Genomic DNA, 18,001 nt, shown 5'->3' on the forward strand with positions numbered 1-18,001 from the left:
GTGGGCACTCTAGAAACAGCAGTGGGAGCTCTGAGTCCAGTCTTCCCAACCTAGCCAGGTCTTTACTGCTGGTGGATCAGCTCATAGACCTGTAGCCGTGACCCAGTAGCAGATGCAGTTCTGTAACCTTCATACCGTAATGTACATTTTCATTACGGAGTTCTAAGAAAAATGATTTTTTTAAAAATCTGCAAATAAGGGGCCCTCTAGCCCTTGTCTCCTACCCCTTGCCTTCTGTAGAAATGATAAGGAAAGAAAATCACTTTGGCCCTCCAGATATTCCTTGGCCAGCACCGCCCTGTTAGTTTGCTGTGTTTTCTCATTACCCTTCTTCAATGGCATTCTCTTAAGTCAATTGCTAGATGCCATGAGCTTCATCTCTGCTGGAATCGACTCCACCAAAAGCTTAACTGTAACTGAAGCTAGTGAATTGACACCTTTGTCTTATTCTTGCTAGGAATGGCCTCCCAGATCAATCCTCCCAACCCCTGTCTCCTTTGGCCAGATGTCATGAATGTGTTTCTCTGCTTTTGCTTTTTATCCTGCTGCATTATCATGAGGACATGGCTTCTTCAGTTGGTCTTAACTCTAGGCAGTAGCCTGGAGGTGGGTTTGTGGTTTAAGAAAGGGTAAAACTGATTGACTGATGGTATATGTTTGAAGAGAGAAAATGAACCCAGCTCTAGCCAACCAACTTTGACCTTGTTTGATCATAGACTTAGCCAAGGGATTTTACACCCCATGCAACCTGCCTGGCATTCATCCAGCGTTCTGGCTTCCACTGAACCATGATTTCTCAGATCTGGAGACGTGACTGCAAGTACTTGAGATCCTTGGATAAAATGTGTACATTATATAAATCCCAAGTATTGCCATTCCTTTTCATGTTAACTGTCCCAAGCCGGGATCTCAGAATTAGACCAAAACAAGACAATGGTGGTAATATGATACCTTTTATTAGAAGACTTTTCACTGGGGGGTGGATGGGGGAGGGGAAGGAATTGTAGCAGAAACAGATGTATTTTTCTTGTGATTTTTATTTTGAATCAAATATTGTAAATTGTGTATAAATGAAGACACTGCATAGTTCTGTTTCCACTTGGCGTTCCGAGTCTGATATCAGGTGTCTGTACAGGGTTTTGATCTCTTCCCCTTGTATAATTACACAGCAATCCTACAGTGTAACATATGGAATCATTCTGAGTAGACTTGTGTGTTGCTATAAGCTTTCAGCAGGTCCTCTGTCTTTGTAGAATAAGCATGACGTTTTATTTTCAGATTATCAGAAGTAAGTGTGCTGACAAGCTGGGCACAATCTGACTCTGGCTACTTACCTTTCTTTCTCTCTGATGTTTAAATTGAAGGATTCAGCCAATGAAATAACGTTCAGTTGGTTTTCCTTGGCTTCCTAGATTAAAAAACAAAGCAAGCATAGTTCCTCACTAACCTTAAGATACTGTTTATAAAATAAATAAAGGACCCTGCACTGACATGACAACATGCCTCATGGTCACCCTCTGTGTATGTCCTTAATTGTAGTGAATTTTTTTTCCCTACATGGAAAGCAATTTTATAAAATCACCCCTTTGAAAAGAGGTGGGCAGAGAACCCCACTGTGGTTCTCTTCCTTGAGTGCTATTTTCCATGATCAAAAGGGAGACTTAGTTGATCAGATTTGTACAAATAAAATTCCAAGTCCGTTTGCTTGTTTCTCTATGTAGTACTTTTGTTTCTTCCTCCTCACGTTTGCACTTTAAGGGGGAAAAAAGCAAGTTGATCAGCAACAACAGCCTGCAAAACACTGCACTTTGGAGGTCAAGCTCTGACCCCAGCAATGTGAGAGCAGCCTTTGAAAGGCATGAGAGAAAAAGTCTAAATCTTTCCATCTTCCTTCTGACTTTAAATACTTCCTGTGCCAGCTGAGCCTAAATGAGCTAAGTAAGGGCCTCTATTAGGATAATGGATCATTTCCAAAATTGAAGGAGGCACAACCTTCCGGCTGAGGATTGAAAAAGATACCCTTGAAGAACTCTCCGTGATTGAAAGCAGTGAAAATGAGACTTGGTTTGCCCCTTTATGGACAGGAATATTACTGAAGATCAAAATTGTATTCTTTTCCCTGGAATAGAAAGTATGTATAAACCAATGAAGAAAATGCTTATTTTTAAATAAGAATAATGTTTTATGCTTATGTTTTCCAATTTGATTTTTTTTCATACATACATACATACATGTTAGAAATATAATGAAATACCTACTTTCTCAATTTAATTGAAACCATGATGACTACAGTTGAGAAATAGGTGTCTTTAAATTGTTCCTTTCACGTATTTCCCATAATCACATTGAGATAATTACCTAGTTATCTGGTTCAGTAAAGCTTAATCAAAACTGTTAATGAAAATGAACAGATCAGAAGTCAGAAGCCAGGGACTGGAAGCTGAGGGAGATAATGACATGAAATTCCCTTGGGCTTATTATTTAGGAGTAGGGCTTCAAAGGGGAGCACGTTTTTTTCTGTTAAGGAGTATGTGTGAGGTTCTCGGTAAATGGGACCTCCCTTAATTTATAGCATTACCCCTGAGCTGAAAATTGATTTGATATGAGTGTAGTATACCGATAACTGATAGACCTGTGAAACTCTAGACTGAGCTACAAGAGGGACCTCAGAAAGCACCCTCTAGTCCAGCCACCTCATTTCACAGGTGTGGGGCCTGAGGCAGGCTGGTGGGAAAAGAGGCCCGGACAGGACTGGCCACCTGAGATCTCATCCCAGCCTTTGCCAGTCACTGGCCACATGGTCCTCACAGGCACTTCGCTCTCAGAGTTGCTGTTTCCTATTTATACAATGATGAGTTTGAACTAGATGGTCTTTAAGATTATAGAATTCTAGGGTTCTGAGCATATATTATGTTTTCGAAGGACAATGAAGGATTTACATAATCCCGATGTTCTTCAGTTATCTTCTGTAGCTCTTATATTCCCGTAGCAGTATTTATCTTTTAGAGAATTAGGATGAGCTTTTACTAATCTGGGTTGCTCGCTCTTGGCCATCTGAACAGAAGCCTGAATTACCACAGAGCGTTGGACCTAGATTTCCCTTTTTAATCATATGCACGCATGTCCTTATCTGTTCCAACAAAACAGCACCAAGAGGTTTCAGCTCAATGATTTGCCACTCAAAAATGGGCAGGTACTCTAAGCATATGTTTCTGGTTTGCTTTTATTCCAACTGTGCAAGAGTAATGACTATATCAGAAAACATCACAAGTTTTCTTTTTTCCTTCACAACATTCAGATAAACTAGATCACCAAATTCAAGTCCCTGTTTTAAAAAACACAGGCCTCAAAGGAGATAAGGTTTAAATGGACACTTCTAAATATTAATTATAATCAATGATTTCTTCAGCAGACATGTCAGAATTTTAACACTTAAGTGAGTGTCGCTCCCTTCAAAGGCATCTGGTTTTACTTGGGAAGCTAATACTTAATTCTAATGATGCTGCCATCTTTTAAAGTTATTTTTGAAACTTCTTTCCTTAGAAATACCATCAAGGAAGGTAATAAGGCATAAGAAAATCAGTTGTATTATTACCTAATTAGTATCACTTTCAACCTCTGAAAGTATGTTCCTTTCTTGATCTTCTTCCACCACCCTTGGTTCTGAGTAACATTTTTTTTTATTTCCAAAAAGCAAAATCCACTCCCTCTTAGATAAAGAGTGGTTACTACTGGAGATAGGAAAAAGCATAATCCACAGGAAACACCCAGAAAGGATCTTATAATGGAAAGTGACAACAATCAGTCTAATTTCCTTAATATTCTGAATAAGGGAACTTTGGTGATTGTTGCCTGTCTTTGGTATGGTTTAGAAAACTGAAAGATACAGGTTTTAAAATACCTCTGGAAGAGGTTGTCACTTTGTCAAGTGTCATTGGATGCTTGACTTGGCTCTTCCTAGATTAGAATTATAGAACCTGGATTGCTAAAATTATAGAACCTGTATATAATACTGTTTTCCTACTATCCTGACAGATAATCGATTATTTTGATTCAAACCGACGCAGCTTTCCCCAGGTCAGGAACAGTTCTGCCTTCAGCAGTGCTGGGGGAAGGAAGGGACTTTTTGGGTTGACCTCAGCCCAGAGGTAATGGAGGGATCTGGGCTCAGCTAAACAAATGCACTCTATAGATAACTTGGACCAAAATAAAGTATCCCATGATATTTGTCTATATTTTCAAGAATCTTTAGCTTTCTCAAATTACCATGATCCTGTACCACTAACTCAGGGTTTAGGAATAAAAATGACAGACTTGCCCCAACTACTCAATTAAACAAATTAGAGCCTGCCATTTAGAATAGAGCAACTATCACAGGGATATTTAAAATGGAATATTTACTGAAACACTCCAGATATTACAAAGCTATCTTTTATTCCTCTCTAGAGACTATAATTTTACCAACAGAAAGTTAAGTCTTTTCCTTTTCCACACTAGTAATGAATGTTCCTGAAATTGTATGTGCTTGGGTTTTTTGATTCAGAATGAATCCCAGATGGCCTCCATTTCAAATAATCTGTTGTACTAAGACACAATGTTGTTTTTCCTGGGTTTCCTTTCACTAAGGTGAGGGAGGGAGGTTCCTTGGGTAAATACTAGCCTATGCAAAGTTACCAAATGGTGGTAGTTGCTGGAATGGAAGTCACTTTCTTGGTTCCCACTTTGATGGAGTGTCCTGAATTTACTCTTTTCCTATGAGTATTCTACTCCGCCCTTTGCACACTCCCTGGTCATGTAGATGTATATTTGTCACAAGTCTTTATCCTTTCCTCCCCAAGAAGAGAAAGCAAACAGAGGTACATAAAGCTACTTTAGCAGTAAAAATGTGAAGTTGAAACATTGCTAATCAAGTATTGTATAAAAAAAAATCTGTAAACAAATTTCTTATGTAAACATATAAGGGAATAAAGACTTTTATCTGTTCAAATGAGAGCATGATGTTCAGAGATGTAAAAAACTTAAAATAGCTGTTTTCCTCCTCTGAGAACCCACTTTTGCAGAAAAGATTTAAACACATCATTGAGTGATGATAAGTACTTGTGCACAAGGCAAGTGTGAATGCTTGTGATTGACATGTTGAGGATGTTTTAGTGAGTCATGGCTTCCCTGGCTTCACCTCATGGTCAGGGAGAATAAAACCCCTGTAAGCCTGTACTTTATATGACCAGGCACAGGTTGGAAAACAGAACACAGATTTTCAGCCACACTCCTTTGATTTAACCCTTTCTATATCTAATATTAAATATTCAATGTAATTAAACATTTTATGTTGGCAAGAGCAGTTTTATGCCCAAGAAATCTTTCCCATTGAATTGCTCTATTGGCTTGAGGGGCACAGTATTACTAGTCAGTGTTGGCTCCCATCAAATCCCTTACTCCCCAGTTGTGGTTTTTAATGCAGCTATACAACATATGGTGAAAACAAACCCTTAATTTTAAAAAAGGTCATAGAAATTAGTAGTTTGATACACATCTCTTGATTCCCTGATTTGGTTCTAAGAGTGTGTATTTCAGTTGGTACTACATTTCTGAAGTTCTTGTGAAGGGGTATTTTGCTTTCTATTTGCTAACTATATGAGAAGGTTTCCCAGTACTCCAAATCTTCATTTTCAGTTTTTTAGCCAAATTATGTCTTTGATACTCCCTGTAACTGTTATTTCAATTTATATAATGGAGGAAAGTAAAAGTGTGGTTGTACATGATATATTGCACTAAGGAATATCTTGTCTGAAACTTAGTCTTCAGATTTTGATTTTTTAGGATGCACTCTGAGGACCTTCACTATGTCCAACAGAAAAAATTTCTCAGGTAAAGCTATGCCAAATCATTCAGCACTTTTGATTGCTTTGGAAGTTAATAGGGAGTTGGTGAGGATAGTTGCCAAGTTATCAAATATTTGGGACTCTTTTCCTATTCTCTGAAGCAAATGAACTCTTACTGAATTCTAGAGAATTTGGAACCTTAAGATAAACTAAAATGGAGCTATCCCTAAGTGGAAGTGTCAAAAAAGTGTGCTTTACCCTAACCTGACACACTCTTGTACATCAGAGCAAGAAAAAGAACTGTGTTTTGACTTCTTTAATGTGCTAAACCAAAATAGAGATTTGACACAGTTTGAGGGAGTTAGAACATAATGTTCAATGTTAGGTTTCATGATAAGGAAGACCCTTGTGCTGATGGGGAAGCCAAGTCCGAGGTTTTAGCCCCCCACCCGTAGGAATGACTAGCTGGCATTACTGAGCTCGGTGGTCACATGGCCTCTGCTATGCATGCCACTGTTGCCAGAGGAACTGGGCTAAGGCACGAGGTTAAATCGGTGTAAATCCCTTATTGCTAGTAGGCAGATGGCTTCAAACACATTAGCAGTAAAAATGTGAAATTTGAACATTTTCCTGATAGTACAAGGCTTTCTTCGCATACAACCACCATTCACCTTGAAAACACATGCTTTCCCTGCGAGAACACATCCATTCCAAAAAGGCCTCTAACTGCTGACAAGATTTAATGTCTATCTTCTGTTACAGTTATTTAGAATCTTTCCTTCTCTTGACTATTTTGTTTCTTGTGCTGCAACCACCAAAATTCCTTGAGGGAATGTGGCTGTCTTTGCGTCCCCATGCCCACCAGCATTTCTTTGGTTTCCAGAATACCAGGCTTGGAGAGTTGCAAAAGGTGGTGGTTCTCTGCCTTGCTTACACAGCACCCTTCTAAAAAGAATAGGAAGGTTAAGAGACTTGGCCCTCTCAAGAGAATCCTTTAAATGTACTTTTCCAGTCCTGTAAAGCAGATTCATGCTGAAAGAGAGAGATGAAATAGGTCTGGCTTTGTTTTGAAGGACAGGAAACTAGTTTTCTTTCAGACTTGATGCTATAGTATTTTGTGACTGTGTTCGGGAATTTTAAAAAGTTGTTGGAATTTTAGGCATGATTTTCTAATTACTCACCATGAAGGCCATAGCCAAAGAATATGCTCTGAATTGGCAGGGCTCCAGCTGACCTGACCAAGAGCCCACTTTTTAACAGGAATTATTTAGATAGGTTAGGCATAATCTTCCATCCTATCAAACCATGGATATGGGCACCCCCTGCATGGTACTTTACAATTCTCGGTGTAATCTAACACTGCAGGTATTCCATGTGCCCCGGATTCTATAGGTAGCTGTTTTTTGGCAGTGTCTGCACACAAATTAATCTGACTGACTTAAGTTAAATGTCCTGAAAACACTAACTCCAGTCAAACTAGTGTTTCATTTTCATTGCTGATTTGTATGATGCCGGAATTGGTCATTGGCTTGACTAAATTTACTTTTTGTTTTCCCTAAGAGATATTGTGCTCTCCCCAGGAACCAGCTTAATAACACCAACTTCTGGGGTAGTTTTGGAAGATGAGAAATTGTGCCTTAGTTTTGTCAACTGAAAATTTTGTCCAGCTGATGCTATGTTAGAAAGTGGTTCAAGGAATTGGGGCCTTTCATACCACTTGCTGGGCAAATCTTACTTTGGAAAACCTCTTTGCCCCCTCTCATTTGAATTTCCTCCCAGAAATCATCATCTGGGAAATCACTGTGACAGATTTAATATCAATATGCTTGCCTGCAAGTTTAGGATTATGTCTTTCCACATTCTGTTGCAAGGGAGAAAGTATTCTCTTTATTTCCTATCAGCCAACTAATGCTTTCCTATCACCAATGTAGGTGCACATATTAAAGTTGTAATTCAAGGAAAAATTTACCCTCTTGAAAATCATATTCTTAAATACTATTCAGAAAGCCCTTCAGAACCAGTTCAGAATTTAACTTTAAGACTCTAATTTGGAATTCACTGAACACAGTCAAACTGTTAGAAAGGGAAATAAAGATGGGAGAAATACCCACCTTTTTTTGTTTCTGAAAACAATACTTAAGGTCAGACTGTTTAAAAAGAAGCACTGCTAAAAAGTTATAGGATTCAGAGAAACGGTATTTTTTTGTACATACCTTCTAAAATGTTCAGATCACTCTCTACGTCTCCCTACAATGTAATGTCTCTAAGTGACTGGTTTCCCAATAAACTGATTTTGATGCTGCTTTTGCTGTGTTTTGTGTGCTTAATTCAACAGAAACTTTAGCAGGGGAGAACTGTTAGCAGAAGTTTCTACTAGCTAATGGTTTTTATAAACGGGGAGAGGGTAAGCTTGGAGGGGAGGATCAAATTAACCTCTGTACAGAGATTCTGAGTTATCTGTAGGGTCCGAATCGTTGTACTTAATGTTATTATCCTGGTGGGTTGGGAAACCCATGATGAAATGATGCCTTGACTCCCAACTAGCCTTTCTCTGGATTCTTCTTGCTTAGTTACATATGCCTTTTTCCTGCCCTCTTGCTAACATGTGCCCAATGACATACTTCTAACCTGCTAATATTTCTTGGAAGGTAAGCTCTCTTGCATTGATAATTGTCCTTTTGATTTAAAGGCCAGAGCACCCTGAGGCACCTCTACCTAGATAGAAATAGACTAGTATATTTACCCATGCAGTTTACTCCTTCTGCTTAAAGAACATTCTGATGGATTGATTCATTAAGCAGTCTTTGCTAACTTAGAAGACTGAAAACAAAATTCCAGGGCAACTCCAGCTGAAGGTGATTTTAATGATTTTGATTGTCTCCTCCCCTTAGAAAGTGCCTTCAGTATTCATATTTGGAGCACTCTTGTGCTGTTTGAGTAGGTGTTTATGATGTAAATCATCAAGTAAACATGCATTTATCAAGCAGCCATGTTCTGCTTCAGGGGGAGAGGAGGCCCGTCCTCAGATACAAAGTATGGAGCAGATGACCACTGTTAGATACAAATTGAATTTGCCCCCAGACAGTATTTCTACATAATCCCAAACTGTCATGGTGTCTGTGGAGATGAGTGACTGGGTTTGTTTGCATTCCATCATGAACCAGGGCCAGGTAGAGCAGGTGTCAGTGCCTGGCCCCGCGAGCAGGAGCATTGCGTAGTCACGCTCAATGTCTGTGTGCCTAACATCTTCATGTCCTTTCCTGCACATTGTGCCTATCTTGTTCCAAAATGTGAGACAGTGATTGGTTGTGTTCCAGTTTGTGTGCTGTTTCCTTGCCTGACTTTTCTTTTTCTGTTATTCCTTTTCCATTTTCAACATTTATTTTTTGGTCCCATAATGTTTCTGCCGCGGGTTGACCATTCAGTGTTCCAAGGAGAGTTGAGCTGACCTATGCATTAATTCTGCATTTTGTGCTTTTCTAGGTCTCCAGAGAGAGCCCAATCCCTGTCCTGTAATAACTGTAGAGCACTTTAAAGAATCAACGGGTGTTAAAGGCCTTCCCTTGTATCCAGACTCCTCTGGAGTACCTGACACAAACACTCAGAACAATTTAGAATCTGACTACTTGGCCCGCGATGGCCCTTCAAGCAACAGCTCATTCCACAGCAGTGAAGAGGAAGGCACCGACCTCGAGGGGGACATGCTAGACTGCAGTGGGTCTCGACCTCTTCTCATGGAGTCTGAAGAAGAGGATGAGAGCTGCAAGCCCCTGCAGGGGAAGCTGGGAGGTGCCATCCCATTCACTCAGCCTGAAGTCTGTACTGAGCAAGAAAAGGCAGTACAAGGTGCAAGAAAGAACCAGTTCCAAGCCCTCATACAACGGACCACTGATGGTCTCAGTGAGCCAGATGTTTTTGCCACAGCCCCCTTCAGGAGCTCAAGGGTTCCAGCGGATGACATGGACATTTTCTCCAAAGCCCCGTTTGTCTCCAAGGGCAGTGTGGCTCCTTCCCAGCCAGAGGAAGCAGATGTGTTCTTGAGAGCTCCTTTTACCAAGAAGAAGAGCATAGAGGAGCTAACAGTTTCCCAGAGCACCTCCCAGGAGTTGCCTGGACAGGCCAGTCATGTCAGTCAGATAGATGACGTCCCTCCACTCGCAGGCCTTGACAGAGCAGTGTATGCCTCGGTGCGAGCTCAGTATCCCATGGCTGGTTTTGTCCAACAATCTACGCTCCCCTCCCATTCTGTACAAGCAGCAGACCATCTTGACAGCATCTCTCATAGGGGATCCTCCTTAGAATCAGGGGGTCATCCTAATGAGAGAAACAAAGCACCTCAGCCCCAAAAAGAAGCTGTCTCAGGCCCTGTGGCTGGCAAACCATTCCGCCCCCAATCTTTATCCAAATATTCCCGTCACTATAGCCCAGAAGATGAGCCAAGTCCAGAAGCGCAGCCCATTGCTGCCTACAAAATCGTCTCGCAAACCAACAAGCAGTCAATAGCAGGCTCTGTTTCCATCACGTCCCTTTCCTCCAGGACTACGGAGCTGCCAGCTGCTGATCCTTTTGCTTTAGCACCCTTTCCTTCAAAATCAGGCAAGCAGAAACCTTAGGAGCAATACCTGAGCCTCAGGACTGTCTTTACCCCACCCTCAATATCCACCACATCACTCCCAGCTGAGCCTTCCTAAGAAGAAATATGTCTGCTGTCAGTTATTATCTTCCAGTTCCATGGGTCAGATGGAACTTCTTCAGTCAACAAACTCAGTTGTGGTGATACTTAGTTGAAACCCCTTTAAGTTATGCTCAATTATTTTGTCTAAGTTGATTTCTGGACTTCCAGGCATTTCCATCTCCACCTCCACCCAGAACTCTGCTTTTTTTTGTTGGCCCAGAAACTGTTTAAATCCAGAAATACTTTACCCCAACCCCAAAGGGGCCACGTTATTGCTAGTTTTATTCCTCCAGTTCCTGTTCTGAGTTATGTCCATTGAAGAATCAATATTAGTCCCTTCAGGACAGGATTTAATACTCTTGAAAAGAGGATATTTCTGGACAGAAATGCAAGATAAAAATCCTGCACATCAAAACAAAGTGTAATCCTGCAGACACTACTCATTTCCGTAAAACCAGCAGCTCTACGAGGATTCTCCGGATCTGTTTCTGAGCCTGTGCTAGCCAGGGTGGCCCTCATGCATGGGTGTCTGTGAGTGTGTAACGTGTGTCAGATCCTTTCCTGTGTAGAAATGCAAACCGATGAGATATCTGTTCTCATGTCTAATACTGTTGAGCCTTCCCCACATCCACACTTTAAAGTACTGTGAGTGCAAAGGTGTGTGTGCACAGGAAGCACTTTTCCTTTAGGTAAATCCTGTCCCACCATGCGTACCTCCACAGTCACTCATTTACTGGCATGTCTCCTGACCTAACTGACTTGAACCCTTTGTTTAGTTCTTTCCTCATGGCAAGACTGAATTCATTGGAAGGTGTAGAAAAATACAGCTGGAGCTGAGGTTTCAGGGTAGATCTTTTTTTCCTCCAGAATTGCTGTTTTCTTTTAACAAATTCCATTTACATGGTCTTAGAAAATTAATTATACTTATACATTTTCCTCTCAGAACAACAGAAAAGGGCATATTGTTACAGTCCAGCCACTGGGTATGAGGTCTTAGTAGTTTTAAAAATTACTTTGAAAACTTGAGGCCTGAGCACTCCATGCTGTCATATGGAATTCATTAATCATGAGACTAGGCTATAAACTACGTTTGCTTGTTTATTTATTCCAAATCGTTGCCATCTTCCTCTTCTATTGCCTCTTGAGGCAATAGAAGTCTGAAACACGTAAATAAGTTTGTCTGGGAGAATGGGAAAGAGCTGAATTAGCTAGTCATGAAATCCTTTAATTCTTTGTCCTCTTTAGATGTTGAAGTAGACCAGATAGGTGACTGACTTATGTATTTGAAATGTCTTCTATTTCTGGAAAGATCTGACTTATTCCTGGCTGTTTTCTTGCCCTTCATCTTAAAATTGCATCACAATAGGAAGATTTCTGCTGAGGGAAGTCAACTTAATGAAAAGAGTTGCTGCACCATGTTTCAACTTGAAAGCCTCCGTTCACTTGTGGCAAATGTTAGTGATTTCTTCATTAGCTGGAGAACTTGGGAGAGTGGCTCACCAATCCAGGGTAATGATTTAAGAATTATTGGAAATTCCTCCAAGAATCAATCCTGAATGCCAAACTGTGCTGCAGTTGATTAGGTGTCATAGTCTTTCAATTAGAAGTTCAGGGATCTTGGCAATGAAATATGAATAACTATTTTTCAAGACTTTTTATAGTTCAGTCTCCACCTATTTCAAATGTCCAGGTTAAAAGGTAAATTTAAGTAATTGGCATTGCATCAGGGCTACCAGCAATGGTTTCCAACTCAGGTTTTAACTGTCAGTCTTGCACTTTGGCAGATGATAACGGTTCATTCTAAGAGTTTGCTTTTCTTCCAGTGATCGTTTCTGATTTTTCTGTATAACAGTGGTTGCAAATCATCTTCCCAGTTGAGTGAATAGTTTGGGCTAATGCATATGGAACTTTGTACCCCAAACTCTTCCTTTGGCCATTATCGATTAAAGCCCTCAAAGACAAGAGCTAAGAGTATAGGAATATTCTGGGAGAGTTCTCAGCCAAATCAGAAACTCTAAAAAGTGGAAGGTCATTCCAATTCACTCAGATATTCAAGTTTACCTCTCTAACAGCTCTGCAAAATGTCTTTCCTTTGGTTATTTAATCACTCCCTCCTAACCAGGTAACCATTTTAGTTCTCAAGGTAAAATCAATAAAACAATGTTGATTTTATTACAGAATTGAATCATTTGTTAAACTTGGGCCTTAACCCCTTTTCATTCTCACTGAAGACCTATGATGGGTGGAGATTCTAAATACCTTCTTTGGATAGGAAATGAATATAAACATATGCAAATTACCTTTGCATTTTTCTTACTGGGTTATGCATGAAAATATTTGTTGGATTACATTAATTATTAACTAGTAACTAATGAATTCTGCACTGATCTTTTGATCATATAGGGTAAGTGCATCATGTAAAGATAAAATGTGTTTGCCAGAGGCCATCTTGAACCTGGAAATCTGGAAAATTTAGTTTTAAGGGAATTAGGAGTGCCCCGGGTGCTTTGGATTAGTAGCAAATGGATGTTTCAACAATTATACTTACTACAGCAGGTTAACTTTAAAGAGAAAAAGAACATATATAGTCAACAAAATACTACACTTGTTTTAGTTTGTTTTATGCATTATTTGCTTTTGCTTTACACATCTAAAAGGGAACACAGGAACTCTTGACCTTTGGTTGCGGTGGAGTGCAATGAGCCAGAATGTGTTTAGATGTAAAGCATTGAGCCGCACTGTGCACTGATGAGCTCTTAAAGAAACCACGTTAACTGGCTAATAGGCACTACTGACTTAATGAAGTTATCTTATGTGTGGTGAAAAAATATTTAACATATCTGTGTCTTGGGCTCACAGACAGCCCTTTTGCTCCAAATCTCTATTAGATTGGAAAATGGAATGAACAGAATTTCATGCTGAAGCACATGCTGGGCAGGATCTAAGAGAATCTAGGTGATAAACTCTTACCATTTTGAGCCCACTTGTTGAATTGAAAACCTCGTATGTATGGACTGTTGTGTATGTGTTCACATGCCCATGTTAGGTCTGAGTTTAATTTGGCAACCAAGATTTCTTTCTAAACTTTTAAGAAAAATATCAGTATCTTATTGACCTATTATTTATTGAATAAGTTTTTGAATATGTACATCAGTGATTTCAACTCTTTTGTGGATATTTCACTGACTCATAACAGTTTTATTTAAAAATAAGTGTAATCACCATAGTGATCTGACAGTAGAAATTCAATCATGCTATATTTGCTTCCATAAAGAAGAGTCATCAGAACATAGATCACATAATATGTATGCATTATCTCAAATAGGAAAAAGAGAAGGGTGAGATCTCACTCACTCACTCTCTAGCAGGAAGGATATAACTTCAATGGAGTCATTTGGGTCCCTTTAATGGGAATTGAAATGGGAAAACACATGCCAGTCAACTATGGAGTGGCTGCTGGTCACACAGATGCAGTTTTATCCAAGAAATTTGGAACCAGGATTATTCTGATGAAAGGTACACGAGAGCCTCTTAAAAGATTGCAGCTCCCAAGGAGGCAGGAGCACCCTGTAAATGCCTGCTGCCACCCAAGTTCTAATCCTCCAAGCTTGCCTGATGGAGTAAACAGATGATTTTAACAGAATCATGTAATTTAAATTTAGTTTTTCCAATGCCTTTGTCAACTACTATTTGTAGTTTTTGTTTTTTTTAAACCACCAGAACACTTGCAAACTTGTGAAGTTTTAAGGAAGGATATCAAATGCTTGAAAATAAAAGTAGTGTCTGGTTGGGAATTGTTTTTGTGTTCTTTTGCTACAAAATATATTTGCTAGTTTGCTGAAAACTGGCTGCCTCAGCTTAGATGTAAGAATCCACACTTGGCAGTGTCTGGACTTCCAGTAAGCCACCTTGCCCTCTGATTTCCCAGTTCTGCCTGCCTCAAGTTGCACCTTGACCTCTACTAGGAAACAGGTGTCCCACAGGCCTCCCCTATGGGGTATCCCAACATTGTTTTAATTGCCAGACACAGCTCTTCCCTGCGTCTTCTATACTCCTGCAGGTCTTCCTGGCTCACCTTCCTTGTTCCTGTTCCCACTCCATTTCCTCACTTGACATTCCGCTATTACGACCATACCAATAAGTGGATGATGAGAGGTATGATTGAATGATCATGTTCACAATTTGCCTCCCTTGTTACTGTAAACAGTTTCCTCTTAACTTTCAGTCAGCCTGTGATAATCTCACCACACTGGAATAATTCCAAATAAGAATGAAATCGCCCACCTTCCCCATTTCTTATGGACTAAAAGAAGGGATGAAGAAAGGTTGGCACAAGCCCAACCTTCCTCTGTGGAGACACAACCCAAAGGCACCTCTCCACTTTGATCTAACACAAGCCCAGCGTGCCCTAGAACGCAGGGGCATTTATGTGTGAAGGAACTCTAGAACAGCTGGTGAAAATAGCTAAATGTTAACCAGCACCCTGGTGGCTTAGTCCAGCATTCCCATAACTTGTAATTGCATCAGAAACTTAGTTTGAGCTACTTCCCAACAATCTCAATATGTGTGACACTGTTTGAGTTTATAGTAACAATGTTTCATTGTTGAAATTAAGTCAGTGTTATCTGCATTGCATTGTAATAGAACCATATATACATATTAAAGGGATCTGTTTGATTCCTTTGGGCAAGGAATTGCAGAAATGGTTTTTACCAATTTGGTTAAAGTAAGACTTTGGGAATGAGAAGACAATGTAGCCTTTTCACTCAGAAATGGGAAGTCAGTTGTATTCTCTGAGTCTACCAAAGACTCCTGTTCGGGGAATGTAAATGGAGTGTGTGTATGTATGTATGTGCGCATCCCCATGCTTTTTGCCATGGTGTTAACACCTCCTAATGAAGGTATCCAAAGAATACCAAGAAATGATAGTAAATATTTGGCATGAGTAAACTCAGTTCCTTTTGCCAAGAACTCTGAATTAGAATTGGAGTTGCTTATAAAGGTGGGAAAAATCAGCCATTGCCTTAGTTTCATTTTCACAGTAAGCATGCCCTTCTCATCCACAAGGATGAAACTGAGTAAGGATTGACCTGAACCCTTGGCTTATGTGTGGTGTTGAGAGGACAGTAGTGACCAGAACACCACAAGGCCTGCAAAGCTGTTTTTGAAAGAGGGAACATTTAACATCACTTTTTAAGGGATACAAACCAAATAAAGGCCAAAGGACCATGCTCATTCCATGGAGAAAAGGTGAACTTCCTCTGCTGACTGTATTCTGAGTTGACCAAATGAGGAGGTCAACCCAGCTGTAAGGACTACAGAGGTCATCAGACCTCAGGAAACAATATGTGCATGTGATCTCAAGGGCTGTGAACACGGGAAAGGAAGGGAAGAAGACATTTATAAGGTCAATCAGAACAGTTTTGCAATACCTCTTATTTGCAGACTATTGGATTTATGTTATTGCACTCTTTGTGTGATGTATCTTATGTATCTGGTAGTTTTTATGAATTGTTTTGAGTTGTAAACTCCTATACACTTTATTAAAATAGACCTAATTAAAATAAATGATTTACACTTTGTATTATTTCTTTAGTCAGATCTTTGTAGGAGTGGGAACTCCATAAGCACCTTTCACTTAGTACCAAGCATAGTTTTATGTTTTTAAGTTTCAAAGAACAATTTTTGGTTGGTTGGTTGGTTAGTTTCCAGTGCTGGTATTGTTACTTCCTGAGACTGACTTTCCATTCTAGATGTTATGTGGAAACATAAATGAAATTAGTATAAAAGAATGGGTCCATAATGATTGAGCTGGAAAAAACAAAGCAGAGCTCCTGCTATGTAAACTCTCCCTGACTTTCTAAAATATGTTACCTGAATGTGACCTGTATCAATATGCAGTCTTTAAAAAAAAAACAACCTTAAGAAAGTATCATTTGAGAGTGACTGCAATGGGGTATGGGGGGGTACTCGATAATATGAGTGAATGTAGTAATCACATTGTTTTTCATGTGAAACCTTCATAAGAGTATATCAATAATACCTTAATTTAAAAATAAATAAAAACAATTTGCATAAGAAACTAAGTGAAAAAATACTGGGGGGGGAAATGGATTATACCTATGAATTTTGAAATCTGTACTGTGGGAGAGAATACACCAGCCTATTTCCTTCAAATTTGAGAAAATAACAGTAATTTTTGTACTCAGTGAGCTTGAATCCATGATTCAGGGAGAATCGGTAATGGGCTGAGTTCAGAGCTGGTGTTCGAAGAGGATACAGGGATCCAAAGAGTTGGGGCATAATCTGCATGAGTAAAACCAAAGTTGCCTACTTCTGCAAATTTATTTAAGATCTGATTCATCTATCTATGTTTAAAAATAAAGTTCTTTTTTTAACCCTAGGTCTGTGTGAAATTCTTAAGCTTTTTGTATTTCAAGTTATCATAACCAAAAGCAGTCTGTCTTACGTGTGACTGGGCTGCCCTTTCAGATGCATCACCTGCACTGCGATGTGGAAGTCAGCCAGTGGGGACAGAGCTCACCTGTGGTGACTTGGCTGTGCCTTCCTTATATGGAAAGCCAGTCAGAAGCCCCAGCTCCCACAGGGTGACCTCTGTTCACATTTACTCTCTGGTGGCTCACTTTTGCCAGCCTTGACACTGGTTGGTAAGAGGCCAACTAGGGAGGGGTTACCTTTATGTTGCCCCCTAGCTGAGAACCAAGTGGGAGAAAGTAATACCCAGGGAAAAGCCATGATCAGATGGTTTAGACCCATTTCTCTGGATTTGGAGACAAAATTTTCCCCTTCCATCTTGTGTATTTTTCCTTGACCTTATTTTTCCTTATACCTGAGTAGTAAGATCTAGAGGGCTAACGTTAGTATGTCAGCTTACACGGGAGGAGACTAATTCTTCAATCTACTTTTACATAAGCTCAGCCTAGAAGACCAGAAGGAGTCCAAGTATTCCCTTCAGAAAGTGGCCTGGCTCTCTAGTGCTGAGGTCTTGGGACTAAGACCATCGCTAGATATGGAATTTCCTAAGTCAGATGTGAATGTGGGGAAAATGGAATCTGACCAGGAGTCCCACCTGGCCTTAATAGCACCCATTGTGAATATAATAAGAGCATGTTTACATATTTATGGGATGTTTACTGGCTGCAGAGCCACTGTCAGTCACGGATTTCTGGTCCAGAGTAGGGGTGGAGAGGAAGTACCCATTCTCTCCTCCCCTCCATTCCTGGTAAGTAATTGGTCAGGCACCCGCCAGTCACCTGGGACCTGCCCACAGAGTTCTGCCCAGAGTTGGGGGAAGAAATCAAAGCAGCCAGGGTTTGGAGCAGGGAGTGCAGCTGTGGGAGAGAGCTTGTGAGCCATGTTCAAGGGGGTCCTGAGCAGTGCCAGAGAGACCAACTGATACAAGCAGGGAGAGATTGAGCTACGAAAATAAACCCTTTAATTTCCAACCATTTGCCCTTGTCTTCCTTTAGTCAGCAAATTCATA

At 40.1% G+C, this 18,001-nt stretch overlaps 1 protein-coding gene and 1 long non-coding RNA gene across 22 annotated transcripts in view; one reads left to right on the forward strand and one right to left on the reverse strand.

Moving 5' to 3' along the window:
* Positions 1-16,084, forward strand: part of AAK1 (AP2 associated kinase 1) — a 170,107-nt gene extending 154,023 nt beyond the window's left edge. For 18 of the 21 annotated variants that reach the window (XM_057497114.1, XM_057497116.1, XM_057497110.1 and 15 more), the window contains one exon: positions 9,306-16,084. In XM_057497114.1, coding sequence (XP_057353097.1) covers positions 9,306-10,435 — 1,130 coding nt within the window. In that variant the 3' untranslated portion in view covers positions 10,436-16,084. Of the gene's footprint in view, positions 8,126-9,305 lie in introns of those variants that run through there. The other 3 variants (XM_036908261.2, XM_036908259.2, XM_036908260.2) reach the window with 1 other exon arrangement.
* LOC118923953 (uncharacterized) overlaps positions 6,628-18,001 on the reverse strand; it is a 21,812-nt gene continuing 10,438 nt past the window's right edge. The window contains exon 3 of the long non-coding RNA XR_005029396.2: positions 6,628-6,767. This is a non-coding gene — a long non-coding RNA (uncharacterized LOC118923953). The remainder of the gene's footprint in view (positions 6,768-18,001) is intronic.

This window comes from Manis pentadactyla, chromosome 2 (assembly GCF_030020395.1).
Source record: "Manis pentadactyla isolate mManPen7 chromosome 2, mManPen7.hap1, whole genome shotgun sequence".
In the NCBI taxonomy this organism is placed as follows: Eukaryota; Metazoa; Chordata; class Mammalia; order Pholidota; family Manidae; genus Manis; species Manis pentadactyla.